This window comes from Lineus longissimus, chromosome 2, assembly GCF_910592395.1.
Source record: "Lineus longissimus chromosome 2, tnLinLong1.2, whole genome shotgun sequence".
Lineage (NCBI taxonomy): Eukaryota > Metazoa > Nemertea > Pilidiophora > Heteronemertea > Lineidae > Lineus > Lineus longissimus.
The window spans coordinates 19,219,314-19,235,391 of NC_088309.1; the positions used below are offsets into that span (position 1 = coordinate 19,219,314).

At 40.5% G+C, this 16,078-nt stretch overlaps 2 protein-coding genes across 2 annotated transcripts; one reads left to right on the top strand and one right to left on the bottom strand.

Moving 5' to 3' along the window:
• The first annotated feature begins 95 nt into the window (after positions 1-95).
• Positions 96-6,965, top strand: LOC135483725 (trichohyalin-like). Its single transcript, XM_064764731.1, has 7 exons — positions 96-197; positions 2,614-3,021; positions 3,319-3,450; positions 3,854-4,012; positions 4,978-5,093; positions 5,440-5,545; positions 5,718-6,965. Exons 2-7 carry the CDS (start codon positions 2,761-2,763, stop codon positions 5,916-5,918), a joined length of 975 nt encoding a protein of 324 aa, XP_064620801.1. The 5' UTR covers positions 96-197; positions 2,614-2,760; the 3' UTR covers positions 5,919-6,965.
• Positions 6,966-8,309: 1,344 nt separating this feature from the next.
• On the bottom strand, positions 8,310-16,042 carry LOC135482987 (calpain-A-like). Its single transcript, XM_064763473.1, has 11 exons — positions 15,803-16,042; positions 14,278-14,424; positions 13,856-13,987; positions 13,366-13,559; positions 12,976-13,225; positions 12,756-12,844; positions 12,366-12,538; positions 12,017-12,133; positions 9,950-10,080; positions 9,425-9,633; positions 8,310-9,189 (listed from the first exon to the last, which is right to left on the bottom strand). Exons 1-11 carry the CDS (start codon positions 16,040-16,042, stop codon positions 9,180-9,182), a joined length of 1,692 nt encoding a protein of 563 aa, XP_064619543.1. The 3' UTR covers positions 8,310-9,179.
• Positions 16,043-16,078: the final 36 nt, after the last annotated feature.

Here is a 16,078-nt window from a genome sequence, read left to right on the forward strand (position 1 = left end):
AATACAATGAACCGGACACTTTTTACATGGGGACATTTTCTACTTCCACACCGGCAGTAGTGGAATCGATCAAACCACGCAACCAACTGCGTCGATAAGGACGCCGATTCTTCTGTCATGTCTGTTTTCTTGTGGTGATTTATCTGATTTTTCACCGCAATCGTGGGTCAAAAGTGTTCATATTGTCGTTTTTGACGGTAAGTTAAGTTAAAAGGTGTATGCCGACACATTTCAGGCGTGGTGTTTTGTTTAAACCATTCGGGAAGCTGTGAAATTGTTCATTTTCACTGATCACTCCACTCTCAGCTCTGAGTCTGGCACTCTGACTCATCTCATGGCAGTCATGCACTCGTGCACTGACTAGGCTCACTAGGCCTACTCTCTCATCTTCTTTAACTCCATCATCAAGGACTAAGTTCTCTTGCTTGTCAGTCAACCATGTCAATAGACAATATTCCTCCGTTAGAGTGCAGCACGTGATGGGGTTGAGCTAACTTGAGTGCATGACGCCGCACACCTACCTGCACGCACAACCACAGGTACAGCCTGGTCACAGTGACAGGGAGTTTGGACGTTCCTTAATCACAGACATCATTCTTCTTGTCTCTACTCAACAATGCAAAATTTCCCTGCCATTGGACTGTTAAAAACACCATTTACTGCCACGGCTGGTGAGGTGTCTGCACCTCAGGCACTCTTATTCCACGGTTGAAGATTCTCAACGTGACGATAAATGACACTGACAGTGACAGTGATGATGTTCCAACGACATTGCTGACGTAGACATAAATCGAAGACAACAAAAATCAAGAGATTAGGATAAGACTAGAGTGGTGTATGCTTTAGATATCTGTGCTGTTTTGTATTTATTGATCACTTGAGCTTGTCAACAGATTTGAAGAGCTTTGACAATATTGGCTAGACATTGATTGTGTGCAGGCTGTCTTAGAAATGGGTTTTGTACACAGACATGACAGAAGACCCTGGCAGTGGCAGTTACTGGGTTACACCCCATTCAGAACTATTAGGATGAGTACTTTGTAGAAATCAAGGATGTTATTGACAATCCTCTGTGGCTATTGGTTGTTTCAATTTGTAATGAAATGCCATATCATAATTCTATGTACATGTTGTTTGACCAAATATCTAAATTTTCTCATAACATCGGAAAACATGAAGAGACAGGAAATATAAGATGGCCTGAGACAAATCAGTTGTGTAAAAGCTTTCTCTCTCAGGCCCTTCATTTCATGCTTGAAATTATGCCTCTTTCTCTTGTAATGAAAATCTATCTATTCGTTATTAGCTTAAATCATCTGCACTTCTAAAACTAAGTATAATAGAATTGAGTACATGTTGAATGAATGAGTACTAACTTAAAGTACAGGTATAATAGTATCGAGTACTTGTTGATAATTTCTATGACAAATTGATGCCCACCAATACCATTCATGGTGAGAACTTTTATTGGCAGAATGTTTCATTCATCCATTGTTGTCTAGACATTCAGATTTTAGTTTCACAAAACCAGACAAATACACTAGAACCTCTTGGGACTGAAAAGTGCTGTCATCCTTGATAGATGGGTGTCCTGATTAAAGAGGTCAAATTGAGCCCCATTTATAGTTGCAGTCTTTCACACCCCCCCCCCCTGTTTAATACTTTTTGAATTAGCGAATTATTTGGTTAATAATATAATCTACCAAAGTGCAATAAACTTGTGATATTTACTTTAATTAACAACTTGTTGTGTCAGAATTCAAGAAAATAACAATAGTATTAAACATGGGTATTGACACTTACAATTTGAGCATAAGGTACTTTCGTTTCACCGCAGGTCATAAATGAAGAGATTAGAACGCGCACACGATTTCAGAATTAGCCATATATCAGCACTCAGCTGGTTATTAAAATGCTTTTAGAACAGATTTAAGCATTACCCTAAATTTTTGTGGAGCTGTGCTTGGCCTGGGGGTAAAAAACATGCCAAACAAAAACCTTTGTAAATTTACCATCGAATGTTTAGAAATGTATGTTGACCAAATTACTATGTTTACCCGTCCATTCCTTGTGTTTAAGCCCCTGTTTTCAACTCAACCTTCAGTAAATTGACTATGGTGTACAATTTACAAGGAAATTTCAAACACAAACAGGACTGTTCGTCATTAACAGTTGGTGGGGTACCTTCCTGTAGTTTGACAAATTGAGAGATTCATATGGCTGGGACTACAGTCACTACTGTCGTGTGAGTCTATATCCTGGTGGTGACTTTTGTGCCATAAGTGTGAATTCAAATGAGTAGCCTTTTTGCTGCTTGATACTGTGGGGTTAAAGTATGAGTCGTTTCCATTCATTTATGATGTAATCAGGACACCTCTCTCTTAAGGATAGCATTTGTCAATCCTGAGGGTTTTTTTAAATAGAGAGAGGTTCTACTACATGTACTATCAACTCTAAACTACAAAGGGTTAAAGTATGTGAGTACCCGTAACCTCCATCACTCATGTATGTAGACCAGTCATTGGTGTCGTTCATCATGTGACAATTAGAAAGGTACATTGGATTGATTAATCATAAACCTGTCAATAAAAGCAATTCAATCTCTTATTTCAGGTAACTAGGTCCCTTAACGAGATAACATGTGAAGAAGGCATTCAGTGCCTTTCTTAATCACAAATACACAGAGCAGGCGCTCATGCAAACAACACAGTTATTTCACAAACGAAAACTATTCTGAAAGGAACTTGGATCAAATCAAGGATGTCGCAAACGAAAATGAAACCTACTCGCGCCCTTGGGTCTGTTCGGGCAGTCCAGACGATGGCCACAAGGCGGAACTCTTACACAAATGGCTCGAATCTTCCGGGAGTGTCCGGAAATGCCATGGCTGTGCCTCCTCCTAAGGAGAGGGAGGAGAGAAAGAGGTCTACACCAAACACTGGACCAGCCTCTTCGGCTCGCTCGGATACTAGCAGCCGATCTGATGAACTTGCCGATAAGAAGGAACTTAGAGATGCCTTGGTGAGTTTGTCATGATTTACAACATTTTCCCAACAGCAACCATTTAAATTGTCTTACATATATCACATGTGTGATTTGATGCGTCGTTTTGACAAGTCCTTGCTTGCATTAAAAATTTCCTAACTGAAAAATTCATTGGTCTCGAAAGTGAGCGTCTGCTCCTTTAAAAAATCTTTGGTCTCAGATGTTTTAACATCTTCTGCCTGCCTTTGAAATCAGCAGTCTTTAAACTCAGCATGCTGCCTTAAAAATCATTGGTCTCTGAAGTTATATGACATAACACAACTGTTTTTTTAGGCACGTGAGCGTAAACTCAAGGAGAAGTTATCGGCGCTTCAGAAGGTAATCGATGAACTGAGGGAAGAGGTCAAGAAGAAGGATGGAGCAATCGAAAGCCTTGAATTGTCTGTAGTGGAGCACAAACAAAAGGTACGTATAATTAGCCATTTTGGTTCCTATTTGTTTACACTATTTTGTTTTTGCTGGAGTAACGTGACTCAATGTAACCCAGTGTAAGATGCAGTAGTCTGCCAGGAAAAAAGATGATTCTTCTCTCTCCTAGTCCTACTGGCAATAGTCTCCTATGAGCACTTTGAATCAGCTTCATGATCTGCCCAGTTAAAAATTCCCAGATTTGGTATGTGGTTGATCATGCGTAGGAATGTGTCCATGGGGTTTCTTATTTGTGCCAATGCACAGCCAGATTCAAAGTTCGGGAAAAAAATTCCTACAAGCGAGTTGACATGCATTGCCACCAGAAACTGTCTTTCGTTTAATGAATTGGTCTGAAAAGTATCCGTAGATTGCTTTATTTACTTCACTTAATTTTCAGGCCCAAAACTTTGAGAAACTTTACGAGCAAGAGAAGGCAGATCACAAGGTAACCAAGAAACAAGTAGAAGAGGTCCGGGGCGACTTAAATGCCAAGATATCTTATATTGACACATTGGTCTCTGCTCATGAAACCAGGATGAGAGATCTCGAAACTAAGGTAAGAACATATTTAATATTCTTATGGCAATTTTTTCGATTTCTTTTTCGTTATATAACCTCTTTGTGAGCATTTAGTTGTGTGCCACTAATGTTAGGTACCACTGAGGTATCGGCATTCCAATAAGCGGTGCTAATTTTTGCAAGGGTATGCATCAAATATTGTCAATACTCAGATGAAATAGACTTTGCGTCTCGTCACAATAATGCAATAATCTGGTGATACTAGTCAGCGCTGGTGCCCAATTGAAACAGAGGCCTTGTGACTGTGTCATCAGCCAGGGAGATCGAGAGCATCCTCCCATAGCAGACCTTCGGGTCGTATTTGTTAGACTAGGCCCTATCCAGTCCATACCACTACTTGTACATGTTCAACAGGGCGCACTATAGCACTAATGTATCGAAAGTGCATTTTAATGAAAAACAAACTTGACAAAAATTTCGACACACTAGGTTCAACTATAGAGTGAACAGGTATTGTCTGCTCTTTTGTTTACTGTGTTGTTGACACAATTTAAACTCTGTTGATCAATTTAAATGTGTTTACTTACACACTTCAAATTACTATACGCCAATTATTTCATGCCATATTTGATAAACCTTTGTGATAACCTTGCCAGAGGACTTTCCAAGAATATTGCGTTGCTCAATGAATGGCTATATATCACTTGTCAGATTTCTGATCAAAATATCTGATATGAGGTACAATGCAATTGATGAAAACCTACAATAAGGACTTTGGGATATCACAACCACTAAAATGGCAGCATCGTCACTTCAGTATTAAGTTTTAGCTGAGAGCTGAATGGATGCTGACACATGTCTTTTCCCACAAATTACAACAATGATTAATTGCGATTCGTTGCAACTCTATTCATTTCAGCTGACTGAAACTACTTGAGTTAGAATGAATCACTCAGTGTGCAGTGGCATAAAGTGTTCAGTCTCAAGTTTTCTTCTTTTCAGATGGAGAGGAGGGTTAAAGAAGTCGCTGAAGAAAAAGACAAAGAGATCGCAATAAGAGATGAAAAGTTGGCAAGGATGAAGAAACAAATGGCAGATGCTTTGCAAGGGAATTCATGGTGAGTGTGGCTCGACGTTGCTGGGGAAGACCTGCGGGTAAAGGTAACAGGAGGTGCTAGAACTTGACCACACAATATTTAATCATTCAGCTGATCAGTATGATCAATTGTTGAAAGGCAATGTGCCTCTTCATTTTATCTGTTCAATTCTACAGCCAAAATGTAAATATGCTTAGCCTTATAAGAACTTGGGCCAGGATAAGTCTGTAGGGCATACGTTTGATTAAATTTAAAAAAATTAAAAAATCTGTAGGGCAGACAACTGACCTTTGTTGGCTAAGGAGATAGGAGTAATTTCTATCAACCCTATAAGCTTGGATTTAAAATGAATGTGGTTATTTTTCAGGGAGAGGCAACAACAGCTGGAAGAATTAACAAAGGAGTTATCTAGAATACAAGAAGAGGCCGATTCTTTAAGAATAAAGTTAAAAGCTTATAAAGGAAAAAACCAGGTGAGAGCTGTAGTTTTGAGTGTCTATGCCAGGGCAAGTAAAAGATCTCATGTAGGCTGACAGTGGCCTATAGTAATAATTCACCGAGCAAACAGTGAAATAACTGCCACACAATATCAATATTCCATTGTATCAACAACTGTTTTTCTACAAACTTTTCCTCTATTTCCAGAGTGGTTGCCCAAATTGTCAAGACATGTCGAGCAAACTGGAGAAATCGAATAAAATCGTCAAAGAAAAAGACAATGCAATTCGTGAACTGAAAGCCATTTCTATGCAGTTTGAGAAACAACTCGGGGCGTCAGATAAACTTTTGGAAGAGTTTGCTCAGTCAAAAGGCTACAAAGGACCAGGACGAGGGGTACCGAAATAGTTTCCATGACTTAAGTCGGTATAAAAGACTGTTAAACGTTGTAGTCAAAGACTATTTCATGGTGGTGGTATTCACAAGAAATAGATGAAATAGCGGTAGGCAGTTTTTGGATTCACTCCGGGGGGGGCAGAACTCGCTATTGTTGTTGTTGTTGTTGTTGTTGAGACAGATGCGGCCTTGCTGAACCCTGCAAACAGCCCTGCAAAAGTCCTAGTCAGTAGCCCCTTGCTGAAAACGGCGAGTAATGAGTATGTCTAAACTCTACTAATTCATATTTTTTATGCAAATTGATAAAAATTCCTGTTTTAGAAGTAAGCTTTGTACATTGCAGTAACTTGAAAAAACAGAACTACCCTGAGAAGGTTGTCCTTAGACCAGAAAAACTGGGCCGTGTGCAAGTTATCTCTGTTTGTGATCAGATTGGTCGAATGGAATAATGAAATTGTCATGAAATGGGCATTTTTGCCTCATGGATGTCGAACTAACCGGTGACAAAGAGAATATTTGAATGTATCTAAAGTACAGAAGTAATTTAGTTGGACTGATACTGCTGAACAACGTTAAGGTTGTTTTGACCATGTGTTTTTGGTGTTGTCGGTATAGTTTTTAACTTTTGATTTACAAATGCTCAATGCAGCCTATGGAAGGCAATCCGTCCATTCATATTACCGGTAGTGTTTTCTAGATTTCTTACTATTTTGTGGTCATTATTTTAATCCGTCCATGGAAAATGAAGCAGACAGACCAATTTGTGATTGTGTTTTGTTGTTTCCAGTACCTTGATTATTTAAAGGAGGAGAGGTGTAATTACTGACAGCCAATGCCCTCCCAAAAAAACCCTCAAGAGTAGCCATCAGTAAGTCACACAGTTTTTCTTTCTGTCTGAAGTTAATAGGGTAGTTAAATGAAAGTATGACTTTTGGTTGCAATCACAGTCATAAGTACAGCTACATGTAGCTTAAGGTGAAAATATTTTTGATTTGCCATATTGCCACTTTAATTGTGTAATATCTTTTTGTTTTTGTAAATAATAAACATGGTTCAAAGTTTGAATATCTTATTTGTTTCATTCTGTCTTTTACTGAGCGCAGCCCATAAGGAAGGACAAAACCAGTTAAGTTTGTCTGCAGGAAACCCATCAAAAAGTTCATTGGATCCAACACAGCTTATCATATGATAGGAAGATTCTCAAGGAAAAATCAATGCTCTATCAAAGTGTTTCGTCCCTCTCCCTAACCCGATCAGAAGTGCATTTTCGTGGGCAGTGGAAATGTACCATACTTCTTCCAGTCCCTTCATCAATAGGTCTACCTTGGCACATTGATTATTGTTGTAATGGAAAGACATAGAATAGTCCTCATCATTGCTGTGCCTTGCACGGAAAGAGATCCCATGTTGACCCATAAGTCTTTTGAGGACAAAGTCACAACCAGAAGAGAGTGACAAGAATGGTCCCTTTATGTATCATAGTGGCATTTGGTTGGGGAAAATATCGTTCTTGCTATTTATTGGTGATAGTTCAACTAACGGTCAGAGGTATTCAATCACTTCATGCTCGATTTACTATCCGCGACATTGATAATTATTTGACAAGAACGGAATTCATCCTGGTTTAACTGAGTGCTCTTATTGGACTACGGACACAATGCCACCTGTCGTCTCAAGTAAAATTGTTGCCTTACAGATTTTTTCTAATAATGGAGGCCCCCTGCGGTGAAGAGTATGAACTATGGAGTATATAAATATCCCGACTTCAGACACCAATGTTCACAAAAGGGATTATTCAGACACTGAGTTTACTTGTGGTTCAAAGAATTGGTGCTCGAGTATGCTGTTCAATGCTAGTCCATTCGTAGATCACAGATTTTATGGGTGCTATTTCCCCATGGTGGGTTTTGAACTGGAGTTGCCCCTCTCTTCCTTCATAGTTGTTGTCAACCAAGTAATCATTTGTCCCGAACTGCATACAAAAAATTGAGTTGAAAGCTGAGTGTCAACAAGGACATTCATAGCTCTATATACAATATTGGGAGGAAACCGGTGACCACAGCGAGAACTTTGTCGCTGTCAAGGATAGTCGCCCTCTCCATCAGATGAGTGTACCAGGACCGACCGGGAATCGAACCCGGGACCTCAAGGGTGACAGGCGCTGGTGTTACCACTGTGCCACTCTGACAGCCAAACTGCAGACATGTTGTTGAATATTACTCTGCTAGTCTTGCTACAGTTTTTAAAAAACGTTACTTAAAATGACAAGCAGACGACACATGACAATGTATATGTATAAGGGACATTGCATACGTACCAATAAAGGGGTCAAATACTAATCCATAACAAAAACATTTCAATAAAGAATGAAGGAACACACTTTTTGATACAATTTATCTTCTTTTTATTGTTGACCATTTCAATCCTGAACGACTGAAATAAGAAACACATAGGACACACGTTAAGGACATGGAAGATGGCATTGGGTTTTAGAGAATCATGAACATTTTCACAACCTCAATGTGACTTGCTTGATTGAGTCAGCCTAAGGAATGACCACCAGATATACAAATATGTTTAATAGTAAAATCATGGAAAACACATTTTAGTTTAACATAACTTGGTCAAAAGTAAAGTAGAACCTCTCTAATAACGACAAGCTCAGGACTACAAAGTACTGGCCTCAACAGAAGGGCGTCTGCTAAGGGAGGTTCCACTTTACACAGATAAGAAACTCTGATCTACATTATCACAGATTCATACAAAATGTATAAAAAAAAGATGGTGTTCATGTGCAAAAGCAGCCTACCAAGGAAATGTAAAGATATATCCCTAAATAGGACAAGACTGGCACGCTCTGGCACCTCCCCCCTCTCCCTCCTTGGTGCATACATACTTTATGGACGGCCCAAAGAAAAAACAAACCTGCAGCTGAATGCAAAGTATGTGTAGTCCCTTGTTGTTATATCTATATATCACAAGATCCCGACAAGGTTTTGTTTGATGTGACCACATCAGACTGTCCTGGTGGGGTTTATACATGACCAGGGGGGAATTACGTTATTTCCTCCTGACATAGCCCATTGGTTCCCCTAGAGTCTGTTCGCTAATACTATAATTATATCAAACACGGTTTTGGTGAGAGAGATGAACCATGTAAACATGATATTAGTCTTGAGCACTGGTCGAGCACCTTAGAATGGGCTTGTGTGACTAGGTGGTGTAGAGAGTCTACTTGGATCCAAATGCAGTTGTTGAGCGCTCAAAGTGTCTTCATATAGGACTGGAGAAAAAAAGAATACATTCAAAGATGGTTATCATAATGATTCGTTCAATTTTAATTTGAGATCAGCTAACATTTTGGCGACTCTTCTTGAAATCCACTTTTTCTCAGGCACAATCCAGGGCTGGTTGCGCAGTAAGTTGGAAGGCCTGCCTTGAATAAACAAGATTAAGATCAGACACTTGGTCAGTTATTGAACTGACTCACCAGTCACTGTCCTCAATCTTGAACCTACCTCAAATCAAAGTTTTCCTGACCAAAGACTCGAAGGATGAATGATCCCGTTTCTTGTGCACCAAATGTCGACGGGATGATGACGTAATAACCAGGATCAAGGTCAAATCGATTGCTAACTTCTCTGTAGTTGATGTAAACTCCTGATTTTCCCGAATCGTAATTATATCGGAAGTGACGTGGCGGTAGGCGCTGACTTGGGTCTTCTGTCTGGAAATGAAGGAAAAGTCAAATTCATGATTTCAAATATGAAAAGATACAGTCTACATAACCTTTATGTAAGCTGCATGCAACTTATGTGCACCCTACACACAGTATGATTGCTGTATGATTTGCATAACTTACGCAAAACCTTTTTTAGTGATATGCACACAATTAGTGTGTAAGCTGCACACAACACCTGAGCATAGGCTGTGCGCAGCTTAGGCCAATCTAAGGGCATGTCAATTGTGACTGGGACTGTAACATAGATACAACATAAATAATGATCAAATCAGGCCCATTTGTGTTGTCTGCTTTCAAGTACCTGATATAGAACGAATCCAATCTGTAGATATTCCATCTTCTGCCTGGACTCCCTGTGATCCTGCATCAATGCTATTACAACATTACACTTGCCCTCCATCTCTGGATCGTCAGTCCTCACGTCGAACTTGTCTGAAAAGAAATTGTGTTCGTAAAAATAAGGACCATGACTGCATTTAGTGGGGGAGGGGGCTAACTGACAAAGACATGTCTGAAAGTGTGTTTTCCATGCAGATTTCGGACGAAAGGTGATGTTCTGCCCTCTCCCTACCATAGAGCCTACCGCCTCAAGCATCTAGTTTGAGTACTGTACCGGTAATGTAAATCTGAGTTTTTTGGTACCCAAGTGTCTATTCTGGGGAAATAAATTAACATGTCACACAGGGGCATTATGTAACCTGCTATGGATGCAAACCCCCATGCAACAGCTACAGATAGCTTGAATGTTCTGAGTGTTATGAAGAAATCGCCCACGAAATCATGCCCGTTGGATCTACTTCCTACCTGGATGATTAAAGCAACGCTCCCCGAGGTTGTAGAGGTGATAAGGGCCATTGTCAATTCTTCGATGAAAAGTGGTGACGTGCCCGAGCAGATGAAAATTGCTCTAGTGTCACCCCTACTAAAAAAGCCGTCACTCGATCCTGAAATCTTACAAAACTATCGACCAGTTAGCAACTTATCCTTTTTGTCGAAGGTACTTGAACGTGTTATTGCAGCCCGGTTGAATACGTACATGGACACTCACAACCTTCACGATGCCTTCCAATCAGCCTACAAGGCTAAGCATAGTACTGAATCGGCATTACTGAGGGTCCAGAACGATATTCGCAACATGGTTGATAAACATGGTGCAGCTGTATTAATGTTACAAGATCTCAGTGCTGCGTTCGACACGGTCGACCACGAAGTTCTCCTCTCGCGTCTACAAAATCTCCTTGGTATCGACGGTATCCCGCTAAAGTGGTTTCGTTCATATCTGGCGGGGAGGACGCAACATGTGTGTATCAGCGGAAAGAGATCAGCGCCTCAAACACTCAATTATGGCGTACCACAGGGGTCAGTATTAGGCCCCATCCTTTTCCTGGTCTACATCCTGCCACTTGGTCCCCTTATCGATGGTTTTGGCACCCCTAGGCACGGATACGCGGATGACAATCAGTTGTATGTAGCACTTCCTGTCACTCAGGCCGCTTCAAGGATCATCGACCTCGAGATCTGTCTCGTTGATATTCATGACTGGCTTACTGTTAACAAGCTCAAAGGAAATCCTTCTAAAACAGAGATCGAACTCTTTGGCTCACAGAGAGTAATCGATTCACTGAACGTTAAATCACTTGTAGTCGCTGGCGGAGGTCACTCCGTCCAGTGGCCCTGTGCGGAACCTCGGAGTGTATTTTGATCAAACTCTTTCTATGGCATCACACATAAACTACATCGTCAAATCTGCAACTTACCACTTGCGCAATATTGGTCGCGCTCGCAAGCTCCTTACAACTGCAGCAACGAAAGAGCTAGTGCACTCACTGGTGATGTCTCGTTTGGACTACGGAAATAGTCTGTTAGCTGGGGTTAATGAGCAACTCCTGCACAAATTACAACTAGTGCAGAGCCGTGCAGCAAGAATAATTACAAGGACTCCACTACGTGAGCACATAACACCCGTTTTGAGAACTCTCCACTGGCTTCCGATACCATATCGTAGCGATTTCAAGGTTTTACTCATGGTGTTCAAAGCCAAAAACAACATGGCTCCATCATATATCTCGGACATCCTGCCATCGTATGTCCCAGGGCGATCCCTGAGATCGGATAACCAAGAGTTGTTGGTGGCTCCCAGGTATCGCCTTGAGACATTTGGTGGCAGAAGCTTTACAGTTTATGCCAGCAAATTATGGAACTCGCTGGACACTAACACCCGCAACAGCTCCACCGTCAGCGAGTTCAAAAGAAGATTAAAAACCAAACTATTTGAACAGTGTTTTTGTTAAGCGCAGCTGAGCAATTTTTCTAATTGGATTTTGCGCTATATAAATGCTATTTGTATGTATTGTATGTAATAACATACCTGCTTTTGTCAAATGCAAAAGGTATTGGGGATTCGTCGCAAATGAATCAACATCATTTCTGCATCCCCCTGCTGATAACCCACAGATCCATTTTCCTGGGGACGTTTTCACACACCCTGGAAGACAAAAAATATCTAGTAAAACAGTATCAACCAATACATAGGCCCTTTCGCAAAACAACACGAACAGATATCAGTATCTGAGTTTGTCTACTATGTCCCCAAATCTTGTTCCCAGGAATACGTTATAAGGCTAGATTGACCTTCGATTAAGAAAACTAATAAAGAGAGATCACACGTGATGCGGAATAAAAACAAGATAAACAAAACATCCATGACACCAACTCACCAACATTATCAGCCACTCCATCCCCGTCAAAGTCAGGGCCGACAGTACAGATCGTCACTTCTGAGAAATGTTTACAGAAATCCTTATAACTCATCCAGAACTCGCCGTCTGACTTTCTCTCAACCTGTAAGGCAGCCTTCGTATCTTGGTCGACCCAATTCCAATTAGAATCTCTAAAAAAAACAAATTTAAGTTTAGACGAGCGGAGAACTCACTGATTAGAAACTGTCAGCATCGTACGTACGACTCTCAGTCAGAGGAGACCACTTACTTGACCCCTAGCTCCTGCCCATATAGCCCATTATAAGAATACTGGTTTGTTTGACGCAACCTTCTTAGTAATATACTCCAGTATGTGATCTCACCACCTCACAGTTTTCTCAAACTTACGCATCACTCCAAGATCCTTTCCATTCTGTTGCATCGCCCCATGGATTCCTTATCCTAACTAACCGCTCTTCTCCCTTTTTATGGCGGATCTGAAAAGGAAGGGATCAAATGTTTGAACTTTCAAAACAAGGGATCAGTTGCTTCTACATGCAACAATGGTTAGGTTCCAATTTGCTTTACTGGCCTAGTGATTCAGTCACCTCTAAACTCTTTTCCTTACCCTCTTTATATCAGTGATAGAATAAGCGTGTCCTGCTACAAGTCCATTAGGATCAGCCTGATTGGCAGTCTTCCAGTTTCCCTTCTTCGAACAGGCGATAAAGCCTCCGTTTTTAAATGCGCGTTGTATTTGTCTGTACATGTTGTAGTCGACCGATGTCATTTCGTATCTCTCCGCTAGGCCGCCCGTCAGGTCAACTAAGGCGTCCATGGTCTGACCTCCACCTAGTGCTTCGTATGTATAATGGAGTCTGAAAAGTAAAAAATTGTCAAAACTGTATTCCAGTTAGAAGTTAAGAACTACATCAATGTTGTTACTTGTTATAATCATCTTTTCTTCAAACATGAACTGAAATTGTTCAGGTTCGGTTGAGAAAAAACAGGCTCTTACTTTGCATAAGCCTTTTCCAATAAGGAAATCCAAAATTCATTCGGATCAACACATCTTGCGAATATCAGCCTTCCATCTTGGGTAGGCAGACGATCATCTATCACAACTGTGACCCACTCTCCATACTGCCAGAATCGGAACTCCACAAGACCCTGGTAGTCGGGACCGTACAGCGGCTGGTTGGGTGGAATGATCTGAAATATGAAAGATTGGAGTTTGTGAAGCTTTCAAAAGATTTGCATCAATGACTCGACTTTTTCAATCCACACGAAGCTACTATTCATAACGTCATCAATGTCAGAATCTCAAACATTGATCCTTGGCAACATCGCCCTTGGTTTGCGCATCTATCAATGACATCATCTTTGATACGTGCTTACGTCAGTGAAGTTGTCATGACATCAGCGCCAAACTTGAGGTAGGACATTGTTAATCTTTGTTAATCTTTGCTTCATGCTATGTATGAAATGTCCCTCAAAGTGTCACCTACCCTATTCATGAACTGGACTTGTTGCGATACGACAGCACACGACGACAGGAACCAGCAATCACCCAGAATGCCTTGTTTGACATCGTTTCTTCCTGCTCCTCCAACCAAGAGGCTTGGTGCATCAACCATTTCCTGAAAAAAGTTATTTGAAATGGCAAAGTTCTAAGTTTGTCACAGTTGATCATACTTTTTCTTCGGGTTGGAACTTGATAGGCAACTTTGATTTCGCCTCGAAGAGGAAAACTGCCGAAAAAGAATAGAATTAAGGGGTAAAATTTCCACCCATAGATCTTGGTCATTCTTGACATCTTATCAAATTCAGAGCCAAATTGTTTTCATTTCAGTTTTTTCCCTCATTCTTGAATCCTGAAGCCATATTAGCTTAGGAAATAGAGAAAAGCATCATCAAGTCCACTATATACCTGTGGTCGTTTCCACAAGATGTCGCCATACTGGTCTTTGTCCTCAATCGTGCCCGAGAGAATGACGTCATCAGCTGGGAAGTCTGGATCGCAGTATAGCTCGCCCTGGACTAGGGAAGCACGGATCTTATCTGCCACAGCAGGACTCTGAAAAAATTGTCAAGAAGGGCATTTAGAACAAAATGTTACGAGGGGTATCAAAGTCTTGTAGGTCAAGATGGTCTTCTTATGCCCATATGAATCAATTTTTTGACCAAGCAAAACGATGAAACCCATGGCATTCTCATAACTGCATAGCTAACCTGCTAACAATATCTTAAGGCATGAAAAACAAGAAATAAACAGAAATTGCCTAACACCTAATGTGACCCTTACATTTTTCATAACATATCCACCAGACTGACATAACTGTAAATTCGCGGGTCACCCATTGCCTTTTGTTTCTTCACAAGAATCTCGTACACTGTTACAAATATCTAAGTCCACAAAAACTTACAGTTGAACAAAACAATAGAGGTTAAAGGGAGTCTATATACAGGTGGCAGGTAGGTGAGGTTAAGTTACATGGAGTCACCGATAGGGGTACCTCATTGAAATTACTTAGCCTTGGACAAGGGATATTTTTTTGCTGAATCAAACACAAAGAGCATCCTCTAACTGTACATGTATATATCAGCTCCTAAAGACGTCTAATTTGACCCCCGGCCCGGCATTATTTGAGACATTTCTCCTTTAATACGACAAGCAAAAAATAATTCTCTCACTAATTATTGATCTGAAAATATGTGCGTCGGGCCTCCACCTAGTCAAATGTAACCACCACGAAGAAACAAATTCATATTATATATACTATTTACTTCTGAATAATTAAACATATCGCTAGTTGACATGGTGCAAATATTGGCTATGCCCAAAGCATGTGGAATATAAATGTAATTGCCTATCTGTACAGTTATTCCAGTACTGTACTTTACACTATCTAAACCAAGATTTTTTTGCTCAATAAAAAGATATGCAAAGCCAGGTTAAGCCAGGCAGAGCTAGTTCTATCACAAACCAACAAGATCACACAGGAAAAACCTACATGTAGGTGAAACCAGAGAATAGTTTGTTTACAAAAGAGATGTTGTCTAGACTTCTATTTATAACAACTGTCATTAGAGTGGAACGTCCCTCAGAGGAACATTCTTCTATTCAGGACACCCTCTCTTTCAAGGACACTAATATTGGTCCTAAATTAGTTATTCCATTCAAACTGACCTCTCTAATCCGGCACCTTCCTAGGTTACCAATTGTCAGTCCTGAGGGTATCCTTAATAGAGAGGTTCTACTGTAGAATCCACTGTAGTAAGACTATCAAAAACAAAGTCTCACGGTCTAACTAGCTGTCACCTCATTGCCTCGTCCAGTTTTGCTGGTGACAAGTTGGAAAATTTTATAATTTTACAAATAAATACCCTTTGATATGTTATAAATGCCTCTTAGAATAAGCAGATTATGTTATATATGCAGAATTAATACTTACTACAACATTGGGGTGGAAATTCTCTGGCATTTTCTTATGTGTCACATCCGAGCTCAAGTCTTCGATATGAATCTCCGGTTTGAGATCAGGACTCCTATTCTGCACAACAACAATCTCATTATTATCATTGAGATCTTCCTTTCTTTCATTATTAGACGTCTTATCCTGCTGAGAGCCGTCCAGGCCTGCAAAAGGCCTAGCGTCTAGGCTGGTCGGTAGAGTGCTCCCCCCACAGCCCATCTCAATATGAATACAAATCAAGCAATAACTCAAAAG

Bases quoted from the DNA above. Each gene is read 5' to 3' on its own strand.
- LOC135482987 (XM_064763473.1), bottom strand. From the start codon at position 16,042: ATGGGCTGTGGGGGGAGCACTCTACCGACCAGCCTAGACGCTAGGCCT. The intron at 12,134-12,365 runs GTGAGTTGGTGT...TTTGTCTTCCAG, and splicing joins TGGAGTGGCTGATAATGTTG to GGTGTGTGAAAACGTCCCCA. The intron at 10,081-12,016 runs GTATGTTATTAC...ATTTCTTTTCAG, and splicing joins TTTGCATTTGACAAAAGCAG to ACAAGTTCGACGTGAGGACT.
- LOC135483725 (XM_064764731.1), top strand. From the start codon at position 2,761: ATGTCGCAAACGAAAATGAAACCTACTCGCGCCCTTGGGTCTGTTCGG. The intron at 3,451-3,853 runs GTACGTATAATT...CTTAATTTTCAG, and splicing joins TAGTGGAGCACAAACAAAAG to GCCCAAAACTTTGAGAAACT. The intron at 4,013-4,977 runs GTAAGAACATAT...TCTTCTTTTCAG, and splicing joins TGAGAGATCTCGAAACTAAG to ATGGAGAGGAGGGTTAAAGA.